Genomic DNA, 17,431 nt, shown 5'->3' with positions numbered 1-17,431 from the left:
GAAATGAATAACAGTAACATTTAACTGCATTCGATGGTAAAATTAGTGTTTGATGTTTGCTTTGACATTCAGAAATGAATATAGTATTCAACTCCGTACGATGATAAAATAAATGCCGGATGTTTGCTTTTACGTTCGAAAGTATAGATAGCTACGGTGGATGCTAAAATAAATGTCGAATGATTCCTTGACGTTCGGAAATGAATAACAATAATATTCAACTCCGTACGATGATAAAATAAATGTCTAATATTTGCTTTTATGTTCGAAAGTCAATAGCAATAATATTCAGCTGTGAAAGATGCTAGAATTAAAATGTTGAATGTTTGCTTTGGCGTTCGGAAATGAATAACAATAGTATACAACTCCGTATGATGATAAAATAAATGCCGGATGTTTGCCTTTACGTTCGAAAGTAAATAGCAATAACGTTCAGCTACGGAAGATGCAAAAATAATGTCGAATGATCCCTTGACGTTCGGAAATGAATAACAATAATATTCAACTCCGTACGATGATAAAATAAATGTCTGATGTTTGCTTTTATGTTTGAATGTAAATAGCAATAACATTCAGCTCCGGAAGATGCTGAAATAAATGTCGGATATTTTCTTTGACGTTCGGAAATGCATAACAATAGTATTCAACTCCGTACGATGATAAAATGAATACTGGATTTTTATGCCTCCGCCACGAAGTGGTGCCGGAGGCATTATGTTTTCGGGTTGTCCGTCCGTCCGTCCGTCCGTCCTTCCTTCCGTCCGTCCGTCCGTCCTTCCGTCCGTCCGTCCGTCTTTCCGTCCGTCCGTAATGAATTTTGTGGACAAGGTAACTATCAAAAGCTGTTGAGGTATCCTAATGAAACTTGGCATGTATGTGTATTAGGGGGTGAAGTTGTGCCTATCAACTTTTGGGTGCATGTGCTCAAGGTCAAAGGTCAAAAGGTCAAGGTCAAATACATAAAATTTCACTATTTCCACCATATCTATGCAATGCCTGAAGATATTTTCTTGAAACTTAGTGTATACATGTATTACCCAATTTAGATTCTCTGGTGAAAGTTTGGGTTATGAGGTCAAAGGTCAAAGGTCAAAAGGTCAAGTAAAAGTATTAAAACTTCTTTTTTTTCTGTAAATTGGAAAATTGTTCAAGGTATCTTCATGGAACATAGTATATATACATGTACTGACTGGCAGTGATTATCTAGAGAATGTAGGGTTCATGGGGTCAAAGGTCAAGTGCAACACTTCAAAATTTTACTATTTCCCTCATGTTCATGCAATGCCAGCAGGATTAGTTTTTTTTTTTTTTACACTTGGTGTATGCATGTGTAACCTAATAGAAATTCTCTGGAGAGTTTTTTTTTCTTTTTCTTTTTTTTATTGCCTCAAAGGTCAAAAGGTCAAAGATCAAGTGAAAGTGCTGAACTAACTTTTTCCTCCATATCTCGGAAGTGGCTCAATTTATCGTGAAACTTACTGCATATCTATGCATGTTCTACCTGAAAGTGATTATCTTATGAATTTTAGGGTCTAAGGCCAGATGAACATGGTAACAATTTACTATTCAGTACAGAAATTGCACTTTTTCTCCATACCGGTACCATGAAAATTACTCAATGCATAAATGTATGAATGGGTCAAAGTCAAGGTAAAGTCCTTAAATCCCCAAATACATGCTCTCCTATTCATCCAATTAAACCAAGTTCAAGGGAGGTGAACATTCAACACATTTCTGACAAACTTGTCATTTCAATATTTTGCCAGTTTTGTGAAAATATAATCACACATTGTCCACATGTACTATCTAGACCTATTAGGAGAATCATGCATTATGGCGGAGGCATACCAGTCGCCATAGCGACATTTCTAGTTGCTATTATACGTTCGAAAGTAAATAGCAATAACATTCAGCTCCGGAAGATGCTAAAATAAATGTGGAATAATCCCTTTGACGTTCGGAAATGAATAACATTAATATCCAACTCCGTACGATGATTGAATAAATGTCTGATATTTGCTTTTATGTTCGAAAGTAAATAGCAATAACATTCAGCTCAGGAAGATGCTAGAATTAATGTTGAATGTTTGTTTTGGCGTTCAGAAATAAATAGCAACAGTATACAACTCCGTACGATGATAAAATAAATGCCGGATGTTTGCTTTTACGTTCGAAAGTATAGATAGCTACGGTGGATGCTAAAATAAATGTCGAATGATTCCTTGACGTTCGGAAATGAATAACAATAATATTCAACTCTGTACGATGATAAAATAAATGTCTAATATTTGCTTTTATGTTCGAAAGTCAATAGCAATAATATTCAGCTGTGAAAGATGCTAGAATTAATGTTGAATGTTTGCTTTGGCGTTCGGAAATGAATAACAATAGTATACAACTCCGTATGATGATAAAATAAATGCCGGATGTTTGCCTTTACGTTCGAAAGTAAATAGCAATAACGTTCAGCTACGGAAGATGCAAAAATAATGTCGAATGATCCCTTGACGTTCGGAAATGAATAACAATAATATTCAACTCCGTACGATGATAAAATAAATGTTTGATGTTTGCTTTTATGTTCGAAAGTAAAAAGCAATAACAATCGGCTCCGGAGGATGCTAAAATAAATGTCGGGTTTTTGCTTTTACATTTTGAAATGAATAACAGTAACATTCAGCTGCGTTTGATGGTAAAGTAAATGTCTGATGTCTGCCTTGACGTTTAAAAATGAAAAACAGTAAAATTCGGCTCCGTACAATGCTTGATTGTCAGATGATTCATTTCACTTTCAGAAGTGGACAGCAGTAATTTTCGGCTCCGTACAATAATGAAATGAATGTCGGATGTTTGCTTTTAAATTTGGAAATGAATAACGGTAATATTCTGCTCCGTACGATGCTAAAATAAATAACAGATTGATGCTTTTACATTTGGAAATGATTAACGGTATCTATCGGCTCAATTAGATACTAAAATAAATAGCGGATGTTTCCTTTCACATTCGGAAATGAATACAGAAAACATAGAGCTCCGTAAGATGCTAAAATGAATATCATGCACGCGTATCTCGCGAAAAACAAAATCGAATGATTTTATCAATAAATTAGTAGGAACATCGGAAGGTATTTCTGTGACCTATCGCGAGGTTTAGGAGAAAACATGAACTACTCTGCAAAACGGGAATGAGACATGGATAGCATTAATTTGGTTTTCGATGTTCCGTTTGTTGCGTGTTTGAAAGCGGCAAGTCAAGAAATGGAACCTCGCGAAAAGGAAATGGAATGGCTATGATTATGTTATGTGGTAGAGAAGAAAATTGGGAGGAACAGTACTCGGTTATTCGTCACAGATAATAAGCGGTAAAGAAGGATAACAGTGGGACTGAAACATGTTTCTGAGTCTTCCCGCCTTAAGATAGTATAGCGCTTGTTGCATGCCAGCTCGTACGAGTACGTACCGACTCGCGTACAAATTGAACGGGCACAGTACTGAGTAGTGTCAGTGTGCACTGCCCGCGCGTGCAGTTTCGAATTGAAACAATTTTTTCTTCATTTTTGTTATTTTTATATTTTTTTTTCTTGTTCTTTTTTATTTTTTTTTTTCAACGAAGCCACAGGCGGTTACGATCGGCGTTACAGCCGGTAAAAATAAACGGTTACCGGCTATTGACAAGAACCCTGCAAGCATGATATTTCTTTCATGATTCATACACAGTTTATTATTTTCTTTCATAAAACTTACATAAACTAGTGCTGTATTGCGATAACTAAGTGCACATTCACACGAGGGTACACGCGTCAACCCTCCTGCCTAGTGGGAATGACACAGACAGTTTTTCTATGACATATGAATGCCCTTCACGTGTAGATCGCGCCGCCGTGTAGATCATGCTTAAAGTGAAAACAAAGTTTTGGTAAGGGTTTGAGAACCCGTCTGGCACCATTTCATATTTGCTTGCAATATATCGAAAGAGTCTACAAAGAAACTTACCTGGCTGACGCGATTTGCCAGGATGATAAGTCGTTTTGGAGTATTTTGAGAAAAATAATAAAAGTCGGAAAACTGACTTTTATTCCAGAAGGATCCAGACTAACTCGGTCTCAGCGAAAACTCAACCCTATTTCAGACAATTTACACGCAGTTCGTGATCGCCATATTCTTATACTGTTACCCAATACCAAACAAGGCCTCTGTAACTGAACAGACAGGAAAGTGCGTGCTAATTCTGAACAAAACGAATGGACAGCTAGCAGGCGGTCCTCAAGCGTATACGCACCATATCACCTCAGTTGCTGAGACGCGCTGTCATTGAAGTTTTTTTTGTTTTTGTTTAGCAAGCGTCTTTGATTGTTTTTAGAGGTGCTTAATAGGTGCACACTAATTTTGCATGCGCGCCAAAGAGGTTTTTTGATGCGCGCGTTGTAACAACTCGGACCATTACTGCGAGTAGCCAGAACGCAAAGCGCTATACAGGCCGCTCCCATAGTACAACACTGTACAATCCAGAGGGACAACCAAGACAACTCAGCCCACCGTCAAAGCGAGGCCGAGTTATCCCCAAGTCCGAGTTTAGCCTGATCCTGTTCGGGTAAGTTCTGAGACTGAACGTTTTTGGTTAATACTTCGCATTTTCATTGTTACCCATCGAATATCTTGTTATTACAGCGTTATTCCGCACATTTCCTAGGCATACGTTCACATTTGGGAGCGAAATTTGACAACTTTTGCAGGCGTACCAGAACTTTGTTTGGGCTTTAAGTTCACGGCCAACTTCACAGATAGGAATGTAATTGTTGATTAGCCAAGAAGCCTGTGCATTGAAGGGTTAAGTCTGGCCACCTCCCTGTCTCCATGGCAACCTGCTAGGATCTGTGCTACTCTGCAGTTTAAAGGCACAGGTAAGAATTCATCATGAGGCAGATTAGGAGGATCAGGAATGATCATCTTATCTGTAAGTGATAGATTCTCGCCTGTGCAGACTCTCCCTCCTTCCCCTTTTGCTGTGGCCTCGGTTGGTTTCCTGCAAAAGGAAGAGGAAGAATGTCTGCTGTCAGGCAGCTTTTATAGGGCTCTTATGGGTGGGGTCTGGGCTACTTCGGACTCATCAGCGGGGCTTTTTTTGTTTCTGTTCTTTCACTTTGCGAGACAGAGGGCGGCATTTAAGGAAAATGCAGTTAAAAGGCACAGACAAGAATTTATCACTTACAGATAAGATGATCATTCCTGATCCTCTTAATCTCACTAGTTGCAGTTGGTAACATAACAGTCTTGCCTTCGTTTAATTTCTGTGGTGTGATGTTTATCAGAGTTTGAGAGTCTGCAACATCATCTTTATGTTGCAAGAGGTCAGTAATTTCACAAATTACTTTTTATCTATTCCAGTACAAACCAGCCATCAAGGCAAGCCTGGAGGTGAAAGTGAAACAGCTAGAGATCTACCACTCAACTCTGCAGATTCATGCTCAGTTTACGGGGTTAAGGTGAGGGCAGTGGAGCAGCAGTTCCTCTGTGTGAAGATTCCATAGTCAGTCAGTAGACTATTGTAGAGCTGTTTGTGTACCACGTAGTGTCACCAGAGGCATTATGTTTTGGGGTTTTCCATCCGTCTGTCGTCCACCCACCTGTCCATATTTCTGTCAGTAATAAATTTTGTGGACAGCGTACCGTTTGAGGTATCCAAATGAAATTTGACATAATTATGTAACATGTATGAGTATAAGTTGTGACGATCAACTTCTTGGTGCAGTGCTCATGCAATGCCTAAGGCTATTTTCTTGAAGCATAGTGTATTACATGTATTGCCAGATAAAGATTATCTAGGGAAAATTTGGGGCTAAGGGGTCAGAGGTTGAAGGTCAAATGAAAATGCTTAAATTTCAGATTTTGTCTCCATATCTCAGAATTCGGTGGATTCCAAAAAGTCGACATCAAAATTACTCGCATTATATGCACATGCAGCAGCGCAGCTCAGCTCAGCTGGCCGCGCCGGGCGGGCGGGCGCCCGGAATGGGCCGGCCGGATATCAATTGCGAGATCGAGAGATAGATAGATACGGTATGGTATTAGCAGCAAACTGGCTTTTCCGTGTTGCATGTTCGACGCGATGTATGTACACTCCAAAATGCAGGCTTGGCTTTTGACTTATTTCTTTGGCAAAAGACACCAAAGCTGGTTGGAAAAAAAGGCATCTCACATGCCAAATTGTTACTTACCTGCTGTTCCAAACAGACTCAACCAGGGCTGCCAAAGCCTCCTTATGCTTCTTGGCCTTCTGGTCTGGCTTGGCCCACCTCTCCTGACTGCACGGGAGGTATGCCACGATCATTCAGGCATTTTTTCAGTTCGTCAACTCGCATTCGCCGGAAGACAGCTAGGTCTTGGGGTTCTGCCATTTTCGCCTTGGGCCTTGGGTTTGGGGGGGGGGGGGGTCTGCCATTTTTTTAAGTCCGCTGTGCTTTGTGGCGACCGTAACACGTACCTTTAGTTACTGCGTATACCGATCGCCAGGTGCTAGGCCAGTACAGTTATTGTACAGTAAACAGTGCATTGCGCATGCAGCTACTGTCTGCTGCGCTGCAGCGTAGCTCTGGCTGCATAGCGCGATGTCGACCCCAAAGTTGAAAATCGGCTTGTCCACTACAACCGATAGGTGGCGCACCGTATATGGAATCCACCGAATTGGCTCAAAATATCTTCATGAAACTTAGTATATATGCATGTACTTACCTAACAATGATTTTCTTGGGAATTTTTTGGTCATGGGGTCAAAGGTCTGTATAGGATTCTATATCAAGTGCGTGCATAAATGCACCTTGATTCTGTAAGGAAAGATTTGGATCGTGGATCAAAAGTAGTGTAAGGGTGCATTCGAGCACTCTAAAGGAAACCAAAGCGAACCAGACCAAAGCGTACCATACTGAACTGTGCCAGCTTTGGAGCGTTCGAGCACTCTGTTGAGAAAGCGTACCTCATGAGTTATTTTTAGAGGGGGTCACACATTTTGTACAAAGATGGTCATTCACCTGGCACACTTAAACTACTTACAGATGTCCTGAACTCATTGCATTATGACGTATGTGCATGTTACGCGTATTTTCACATGTGAAGTTTTGGTACGTTTTTGGTACCCTTTTGGAGCACATAGAGAAGTGGTCCACTTTTGGCTTGGTTCAGAATGGTAGGGTACACTTTCGGAGCATTCAAGCACTCCTCTGGTGCAAGTTCGCTTTAGGAGTGAGCCATTTCTGAGATATGGAGAAAAAAAGTGAAATTTAAGCATTTTCACTTGACCTTCAATCTTCGACCTTTGATACCATAGCCCAAAATTTTGGAATGTCACAATTTTTCCCCATATTTTGAAATAGCTCAAAGTATTGGATCAGATAGAAACAAATCATGAAATTCTTGTTCATTCAAATGGCTAAAAGTGCGATCAAAAATTGAATCTGACATCAAAGTGTTTTAGCACTGGCAGACCCTGATAATAGGAGTTTGCACCTGCAAGGCAGGGGTGTGAAATTTCTGATTTATCTCAGGTTTTTGATTCTTTCATTATACTCCCACCCACACATTGTGTTATAGGTTTATGGGGTATATAGGAATCACTCTGAGGTTGAGTGGCCAGGGGAACAGTCGGTTGCAAAATCTTGTAGCCTGAACTACTCTCTCATTTTTGTTGAGCCCACCGGAGGTGCAGGGAGACTAGGGGATCGCCTGCGGCGTCATCCGTCTGTCCGTCGTCCGTCCGTAACGCTACAAAAACTTGAATAACTCTCTACTGAGGACTTTAATTTCAATCAAACTTTGAGGGAAGAGTGGTTATGCAAAGTTACACATTTTACCAAGCATGAGGGTCACCTCAAGGTCAAAGGTCACAGGCAGGGGTCAATGAACTTTAGGGCTCAATGTTAAGTTTTTACGGCACGTTTCGATTATGGCTCAGAACTTTTGATGTATATGTCCGTCTGAACTACTCTCTCATTTTTGTCGAGCCCACCGGAGGTGTTGAGAGACTGAGGGATGGCCTGCAGCGTCTGTCCGTCGTCCGTCCGTAACGCTACAAAAACTTGAGTAACTCTCTACTGAGGACTTTAATTTCAATCAAACTTTGAGGGAAAAGTGAGTAAATACAAAGTTACACATTTTACTAAGCATGAAGGTCACCACAAGGTCAAAGGTCACAGGCAGGGGTCAATGAACTTTAGGGCCCAATGTTAAGTTTTTACGGCGCATTTCAATCATGGCTCAGAACTTTTGATGTATGTGTCCGTCTGAACTACTCTCTCATTTTTGTCGAGCCCACCAGAGGTGCGGGGAGACTAAGGGATCGCCTGCGGCGTCTGTCCGTCCGTCTGTCTGTCGTCTGTCTGTAACACTACAAAAACTTGAATAACTCTCTACTTAGGACTTTAATTTCAATCAAACTTTGAGGGAAGAGTGGTTATACAAAGTTACACATTTTAATAAGCATGAAGGTCACCTCAAGGTCAAAGGTCACAGGCAGGGGTCAATGAACTTTAGGGCCCAATGTTAAGTTTTTACGGCGCGTTTCGATTATGGCTCAGAACTTTTGATGTATCTGTCTGTTTGTGACCAAACTTAGATGGTATATGTCCCTTGGGGAGGTGAAGGTCATCACAAGGTCAAAGGTCCCATACAGGGGTCAACAAACTTTTAGGGCCCAATGTTAAGTTTTTATGACGCGTTTTGATTATGGCTCAAAACTTTTGATCCCTTTGTCCGTTTGTGACCGAACTTGTATGGTATAGATGTCCCTTGGGGAGGTGAAAGCCATCACAAGGTCAAAGGTCACAGAAAGGGGTCAACAAATTTTTAGGGCCTATTAAGGTTTTATGGCATGTTTCGATTATGGCTCATAACTTTTGATCCCTTTGTCCGTTTGTGACTAAACTTGGATGGTAAATGTCCCTTGGGGATTTGAAGGTCACCACAAGGTCAAAGGTCATAGGCGGGTCAATGAACTTCTGGGACTTAGAAAAATATTAATTTCTTGTACGCGAATGGGCGAGACACAATTTAGCACTTGCCTTGTTATTAGCTCACCTTGGCTCAGGTGAGCTATTGTGATTGCTCTTTGTACGGCGTCTGTCATGCATAAACTTTGTACATTGTCATCTTCTTCTTGAAAACCCCATGACAGATTTTCACCAAACTTGGTGCGTAGCATCACTATGAAGATAGGATTTCAGTTTGATCAAATGCCCCACCTGGGCCCCCAGGGTGGCCCAAAACCCCTAAAACTAAAGAATCTTTAAAATTAGAAGTGATAGAGCTAAAAGTAATGCAATGAGTAAGTACATTGATGACCATAATTTCAAGTTTGTTCATGGCAGATCCGGGAGTGCCCCCCCCCCCTCCAAATTGGGCTGTGATTGTACATTTTATCTTCTTGACAATGCATGGTCAAATTTTCACCAAACTTGGCAGGTATTATCACTTGGTTGATAGAATACAGTGTATATATTTGTACAAATAGGCACGATTCCTCCACTGTACACATAACACAATATTCTTCCATAGATACCTGATGTTCTACTGGCCAATGACGTCAGCCTTCTTCAGTGTGGTAACCAACTTTGTCTTCCTCTCCTTCCTGTCCATCATGATGTGGCGCCAGTGTGTTGGAGCCTTTATTGAGGAGCCAGAGCTAGAGGCTGAGTTAGAGACAAGGTCACCAGTATTGTCCTATGAAGAGAGACGGAGGCTCACCCGCCAGAGCATGGGCCAGGAACGATCAGGTTTGTGGGATATTTCATTTGTTTGACTCGCTTTATGTCATGAAGGCTTTCCACAGGAAGAAAGGCAATATTCGTTCATACATTTTCCTTTTACATGGGAGAAAATCCTAATTGGTATAGAAATGTTTAGCACACAATGTGAAGTAAAGTCACATATTTGAAATAATTGGATTAAATGCATTTTCAGCTCACCTGAGCCAAAGGCTCATGTGAGCTATTATGATCATTCTTGGTGTCCTTCATCTGGCGTCCTTCATGTGTCATGCGTAGTGTGAGACTTTCTACATTATTATCTTCTCCTTGAAATCCTCATGTTTTTAACAAACTTGAAGGCATTATTTTACCATTTGCAGATGAAACAAAAACCCAGCTTTTTGCTTCAAAAAAGTTTTAACATGTGAATTAGGGATAGAAACAACCAGTGTTAAAATTGGAATCAGTATAATCAATTTTAAGCGTCGTTAGATATACAAAGTGTGCACAGTAATTATGATTTTTAAAATTCTTGACTAAACCATCTACAGTTATTGCTTATTGAGAAAAGTAATGATATTTCCATATATTTTAGGCTTCATTGCAAAATATTTACTGTAAAACGAGGAATGTTTGCATGCATTTTAATTTCACAAAGTTCACGAGAGCCAAGATTCCCAACATTGAAATGCATGTGAAAGTTCTTGTCTACACTATACGTATTGAATGTTAGAGACAACTCATGAAATTGTATTGACACAAAAATATAGAACTAAGTTAATGCTGTGAGTAAACATTTGATGACTGTTCAACTGTACTTTCAAGTTTGTTCATGGCGGATCTTTGGATGAAACTTACAGGAAAGGTTGAGAATGACACAAGTAACAGATTATTAAATTTTGGTAGTGATCCGAGAATTTTTTGGAAATTTATGAAGGATTTTTGATATTTTGGCAGGTAGGGTCAATGAACTTGAGAGTTCAAGCTGCGCATTTTTGAGGTTTTCATACGAGCACTAAAGTGCATGTTCCACTTTCTGCAAGGGCGAGGTGCGCCGCGCAGCTGAGGGTTTATGACGTAACAAAGGCTTCTATATTGAAAAATCGGGCGATTTTTCAGCATGTATTATGGGTGGAAATCACTGATCTCTATGGAAGAGCCTAAAGAGCTTTTCCCCAGTGGTGGAGAGGAGAAAAATCTCTTTGGGAAGAGCAAGATCATCGGTGGAAAGTGGCTACTTGGCGGTGGTCTGCGCTCTCAGAGTGCTTTTCTAGTTGATTGTGTGAATAATTTTGCTGCACAGCAGAAAGTGGGTTAATTCATTGAGCATTGTGATATCTTATGTCATATGTTTGTTCTACACATTGACCTACACTGTGTATCACTACTCTAACTAAAGACAATCAAGTGGTGCCATGTAGTGCACAATACCTTTAAGGGATCGTATAGTTGTGGTTGAGACCTAATTTCAGGTTTCTTACATTTTTTGGTAAGATAATGAGAAACCTCTTATGAAACATGAAAGAGCATGTAATTCTATGAGGAATTCAACATTTATTTGATGAAAATTGGTTTTGAAATGGCTGAGATATCAAAAAAAGAGCGATTCTAATAGAGTGTGGCACGATCGCTTTGTTTTACTTTGTTTTTGGATGTTTCAGTCATTCCAAACCGGATTTTCATCAAATAAACTTTGAATTCCTCTTAAAATGGTATGCTCTGTACTATATCATAAGTGTTTTCTTGGTATCTTGCAAAAAGTTAAAAGCCCAATTCTCATCTCCACCAATACTGTACCATCCCTTTAAGACACTCTGCAATATCCAAGCAAAATCAGTCTGCCAGATCTCCCAAACCTGCTGGTACACAGAGTCTTTGACTGGAGAATGGTACATGGAGTCTTGTATAGGAGAATTTAGAAGATTTACAGGGTGTCAAAGGAAATAAAAAGTGGAGTAATGCCTGATGATATTTGCAGTTTCCTAAAATTGTTTGTAAAAATTGAATATTGTGTACTTTTTAGATGATATGCTAACAGCGTACTGGCTATTGTGTTCATCAAAATCGTCCTTTCTTTTTCATTTTCTTTTTATACTTTCTTTCTGCCATATCTGTGCATGCTCTATCGAAACAACAACATGACCAATTAACATGAAATTTTCCATGCTGATGTCAATTGACAATGTCTATCAAATCCGAATAATGTTTTAATCAAGATCGCTTTTCCATGATGTCATCTAGGTACCTTTTGTGAATTTCAGATGTCAAATGATCAATCATATCTTCTTAACTAAATGTCATATATCTGTATCATTTCCGGTAGACATTTTGTTCCAAGTCAGGTCTGATCTACATCAGTACGCACTTGACTCTTGATGGAGATTAATGTGCAACTGTAGTTTATTTCAGGTTTTCGGCTGCCGCAGTATTTTTTCACCTCATTTTTCAAATTAAATTACCTATTGCTCAACATAATTGTGCCCTCAACAAATTGCCAATTATCACATTGTTCCAGTGAAACCTTTCTTTCACATAGTGGAGCAGTATCATGTGGTAATTCAAAGTCTTCTTCATTCTCATCAAGAAACATTATGAGTATGGCTTCCCGCAAAACCCAGCAACCATCAAGAAACTAGCACCACCACTCTCACTCTGCTCGGCCCAAATCCTCAAGTGACACCAAGCCCACTGACCTCACACTTACTGACAATCATCGCAGTATCCAACTCTCATCAGAAAATGTCTATGCAAAGCTCGACTCTACGTCTAATGAAGTTTCCTCCATCAACAAAAAGATTTTTGACCTCGAGGATTCTGTGTTGGTGAATTCAGACAAACTTACAGAGCTTTACAAAAAAAGACATATGGGGAAAAAAGATGGTGGATGTAATCACCAAGCTACAGGACAAGCTGACACTCATGGAGATCCATGGTGGGCGCACAAATCTCCTCTTCTGTGGCGTCAAAGAAGCACAGAATGAGTACGTAGAGGACGTACTTCATGATACTTTCACTTAGCTGGGGATTAGCAAGGTCGACAACATTACCCATGTGTTTCTTCTCCAAAAAACTGAATCGCCATCAGCAAAAGTATTCAACTGTGGAGAAGGAATGTCTCAGTGTCGTTCTAGCCGTGCAACATTTCGAAGCATATTTGGACGGTGGAAGAGACATCGTGGTGTACACTGACCATAACCCATTGACATTTTTAGAACGCTTCAAGCACAAGAATCAGCGTCTCTTCCGTTGGAGTTTGATTCTCCAGCCGTACCCTCTGAGAATTGTGCACATAGCAGGAAAGGACAACAAATTAGCAGACGCTTTGTCACGGGTTTGAAACTGTGCACGCGCTGATAATGTTGCCAAACGATAACAATCTCAAATCTACAGTGAAACCTACATCAAGCGGAACATTTCAAACAAGACTCAAAACAGACAAGAAACTGATGTTGATTTTTTTTTGTATATATGACAACGTATACATGTGTTAATGTATTTTCGTTCAGTTGTCTTCCTTTCCCAAGGATCTGTGAAGGAAGAAATTGTATTTATGCTAATCATGTTTGTTTTAAACGAAAACAGTATATGTGAGTGATGCTAGGAAGTATGAGAAAGTACTAGTACACGATATTCTGTCTTCATAAGGAGACATCACTTGAAAAATTTCATGATGCGTTACACACCAAGCATTGTATGATATTTTGAAAACCCAACATTACAGGAAGCGTCAGGATACAACATTTGTGGTGTGTAAGATTACAGTGAAAGTTGTGCTTCAGTTGCACACTTCTATTTTGATTTCATTCAATGTACCGCAAAGAGTCAAAGGATTCATATTGTTATGTATACCAATACGTTACAGAGATAATGCTAGCAAATGCAAAAAACAGTATAGTAAAACACAACCGGCCAGTCACAGAAAAACTGTTGATCAAATTTTGAGTTTTATGTCAACCGATTTGTGCTAAAACAAAAGAATTTGTGTTGTTTCGTATTAGTGAAAAAGTGTTGAATGACAGCGAGACATAAAGACGCCAAGATATAATGTCACTCTTGTAAATCAATAACCTGTATATGTATTTCGTTACAGAGTGACAGAGTCACATTTGTGTGTCGAGTATGATCTCGATATTTTCTAGAGTTTGCACATACAATGTATATTATAACATGCTAACGAGTGACAAAATATATATGTGTGGAGTGACAAAGAGAAATGTTCGATTGTTAAATTTTTGTTGTTTTGGTTAACTTATGACGCAGAGTTGACATAAGTATAAGATTTATTAGCAAGTACATTGAGTAGATGTACACATGTGTCATAGTGTTTAAATACGATGTTGTTATAATCAAGAGAAACAGACATATCTTTGCGACGGTCGGAACAATTTCAAAAAAAAAGTGCATGTTTGTTTTCCACATTTAAAGATGAAGTGCCTGTGTTAACAAAAATATATCATACTGTACAATAATACATGTTTGGAGTTATGTAAGTTTATTGGTCAAGTATGTGAGGATACAATTACAGTCGAGACAGAAAATACTGTCTCAGTCTGAATATGGATGCTACTGAAAAAATGATTGATTACATCTGGTGTAATCTTTCCGGATTATGTGCACCCGTATGTGCACCCGTTTGAAAACAGTTTCACATGTGTCTTACTATAGACACATTGCGCAATTATTGTATTTACATGGTTTGTAGGGGGCTTGTCAAGTTTTCATATATTGTTCTAAAAGTGGACAATTGATGCTGGAGTGAACTGATTCTGATAAGGCTCAAAATCAGTAATTATAAGTGCAGTATTGCAGGTGAGGTTGTAAGAAAACAACACAAAACTTTTTGAGTTTGTAATCGTGTAAGCTGAATAGTACGCAAGAACAGTGAAGTAAGCCGTACAACGAAGGTGTTTATAGTCGAAAAGTTACATTCATAACTTTCCTCTTGTTGGGGGGAGGTGTGATGGAGAACCGTGATGTGCCTTGGTGAAACCAGGGTGGGGTGGAATAAAAGTGTCCATCCGGGACATGAGAGTTCAAGTTGGCAAACATGGCGTGAACAGTTGCTGTCATTCGGTGCTGATCCAAGAATGTTTTGTCTGTGTATGACAGATGTTTTGTCTGTGCATGGCAGGTGTTCTGTTGGTGCATGACACAGGCTATGAATATAATCTCTATTATTTTTCTATAATACAATAACAATTGTATAAATGTTTGTCTATCATTAACTGGGACATATTTATGATATTATGTAAAACAAAAAAGAAATTGTTTTCAAATATAAGGATTTTATGGTTGCATAAATCTATTGTCCTCACACAGTCAAAATGGCTACATTTCCACCCACAAGTCTATCTTACGGATCACCCATATTAGGCACATGCCCGTTATAACAGCTGCGTCTGCAAGAACTATTGCATGTCACACTTTTCCACGCTGTACATACTGTACGTATGAGCAACAAGCACTGCAAGCCTGAATTTTCACATTGGGTTTACCAATTATTTATGATATATGGTACTTATCATATTTCTCATACTTTGTCACTTCGTAACACTATATAACCTATAAAGAACCATGGCCTTCCCAAAGCTTAAACTCTGTATTACATTAACTCTGAACGTGCCATGGTCGCCGAACGGCAACCTTAGTCCTGACGTGCCATGGTCGCCGATCGGCAACTAAGAAGAGCGAGAAAAGCATTGATCATTTAAGTTCTTGTGGTACCGTAATGTGTTACACCAAGAAACTGCCAATGATATGTACTGGTAGCTGATAAGCATAGCCGTTGTTTCCACTAAAAATATGAGCATGCTTACATTGGAAAATTTTCAGTAAATACATGATTTTTCAGCTAGATGTATTTTTTTCGCGTCAGGAAAATCCACAGCGAGCGCACCCTCTGCAAGATGTGTATGGATCAAAAGTATCGTTGGTAAACCACGAGTGTGTATGCTATTGAATCTGCGTGTATTGTCTATGCCGTTCCACTCGCATTGTTCCGCTTGGATGCTGTCCTGCGGGAAGCTGCTTTCATTTTGTTCCTCAAAGAGAGTCAACTTTCATTCGTCAGTCAAGTCTTTCATCCTTTTGTTTTGATGAACGTCACTAATTGTCCCCACGCTAGCATAGGAATTGCGCGCGGACAAAGGCCTGCTGATTTCAATAGAGTATCCCCCCCCCCACCCGCGGTCCGCTTAGTCAAAAGAAGTATTAGTAGGTTCTTCCTTCTCCAGTGGACAAAAGACACTCTTCCAGGGCTCGGGACAATTACTTTAGTTTCAAATACAGGATCTGGGACTAAAGGACTCAGATTTGGGAATGAATTACTGAGGCAGAGAGAGAAATTGCTACGACAAAATAAGCTGCTAGTATCTTTGGAATCATACACTTCTAGAAAGCAATTTTTTAATCATTTGAAAGAGGAGATGTTGCTCTAAAACTTTCTCACAGAGTCAAGGGAGCGTTCTATTGAAGAAAAAACACGACTGACTCTTTTTTTCCATACCACACAAAAATTTATAATAATTTTTTTGATGTATTAATTATTTCTGCAATATTTCAGGTTCAGATAGATATTATGGCAAACTGACTACATGACACGAAAGAACAAACATTTCTCGATATATGTTGTGTAGAACTCAATTCAAAACAGTCAATAGTTTCAGAGATATGGCGGTTTTAAATTTCATTGTCAGTCCAGTTTCTAAACGTTCTGGCGTTAGGTAAAAACCTCTGGCACATTAGGGGTTTTGGGCCTGGCACATTAAGAGTTAAAGCTTATAGTATCACATTTTTTTTACCTTTTAACATGCATTTTGAGCAGTTGTGTATAGATATACAGGTACTAACAAATATGGGGAATAAGGTGTAGGTCTTATTACCTACGCCACAGGAGGAGGTTATGTTTTCTTCGGCGTTTGTTGGTTTATCTTTGTGCAAAATAACTGAAAAGGTTGTGAACAGATTTGGAGGAAACTTACAAGGAATACCTTAAGGTTGAGAATGACACAAGTAACAGATGATTAAATTTTGGTAGTGATGAGGCAATTTTTGCGGATTTTAAGAAGGATTTTCAATATTTTGGCAAGTCAGGCCGATGAACTTAGGAGTTCAAGCTGCGCATTTTTGAAATTTGAATACGTCCACCAGTGCATGCTCTTGTTCTTGCTAGAACGAGGCGCATCGTACAGCTGGCAGCTTATGACATAACAAAAAGCTTCTATATTGGGAAATCGGGCAACTTTCAGCATGCATACATATGGAAGAACAAGATTAGTGGTGACAATGAGCTGCTTGGCGGAGGTCTGTGCTCTCAGAGTGCTTCTCTAAGTTTGTTTTTTAAATTCATGAACCTTCAGAATATTTTTTTTTTAATTTTTGGGTTCACAAACCTTCACCAAAACGGACCTTATTGCATTCTATGATTAACAAATTTTCAAAATAATTTTAACCTAACAAATTTATCAGTCATGCATTCTCAAGGGTGATAAAAAAATGACCATTTCTGTTTCTTGCATATATTTCTCGGTATTTCTGTGTTCATAAGGATGTTCCTCACTTTGCGATTACACTTTTAGGTTCAACCCTGTCTTTCTTTTTTCACACAAGGAGACGAGTTTTCTTCCACGAGAGACAATCCCTTTATAGAAGATATGTATCTTCCTTCCCACAAGTTGTCTGATTACCTATACGCTAGT

At 39.3% G+C, this 17,431-nt stretch overlaps 1 protein-coding gene across 1 annotated transcript in view; it reads left to right on the top strand.

Annotated features, from left to right (window-relative positions):
• Positions 1–17,431, top strand: part of LOC139709964 (uncharacterized) — an 80,370-nt gene that overhangs the window by 59,852 nt on the left and 3,087 nt on the right. Inside the window, exons 3-4 of the mRNA XM_071621913.1 lie at positions 5,386–5,483; positions 9,544–9,761. Coding sequence (XP_071478014.1) covers positions 5,386–5,483; positions 9,544–9,761 — 316 coding nt within the window. The remainder of the gene's footprint in view (positions 1–5,385; positions 5,484–9,543; positions 9,762–17,431) is intronic.

This window comes from Diadema antillarum, unplaced genomic scaffold, assembly GCF_040938485.1.
Source record: "Diadema antillarum isolate AM-2024a unplaced genomic scaffold, OU_Dant_1.0 seq00001483_RagTag, whole genome shotgun sequence".
NCBI classification, from domain to species: domain Eukaryota; kingdom Metazoa; phylum Echinodermata; class Echinoidea; order Diadematoida; family Diadematidae; genus Diadema; species Diadema antillarum.
This window is presented reverse-complemented; position numbering and strand designations above follow the sequence as displayed.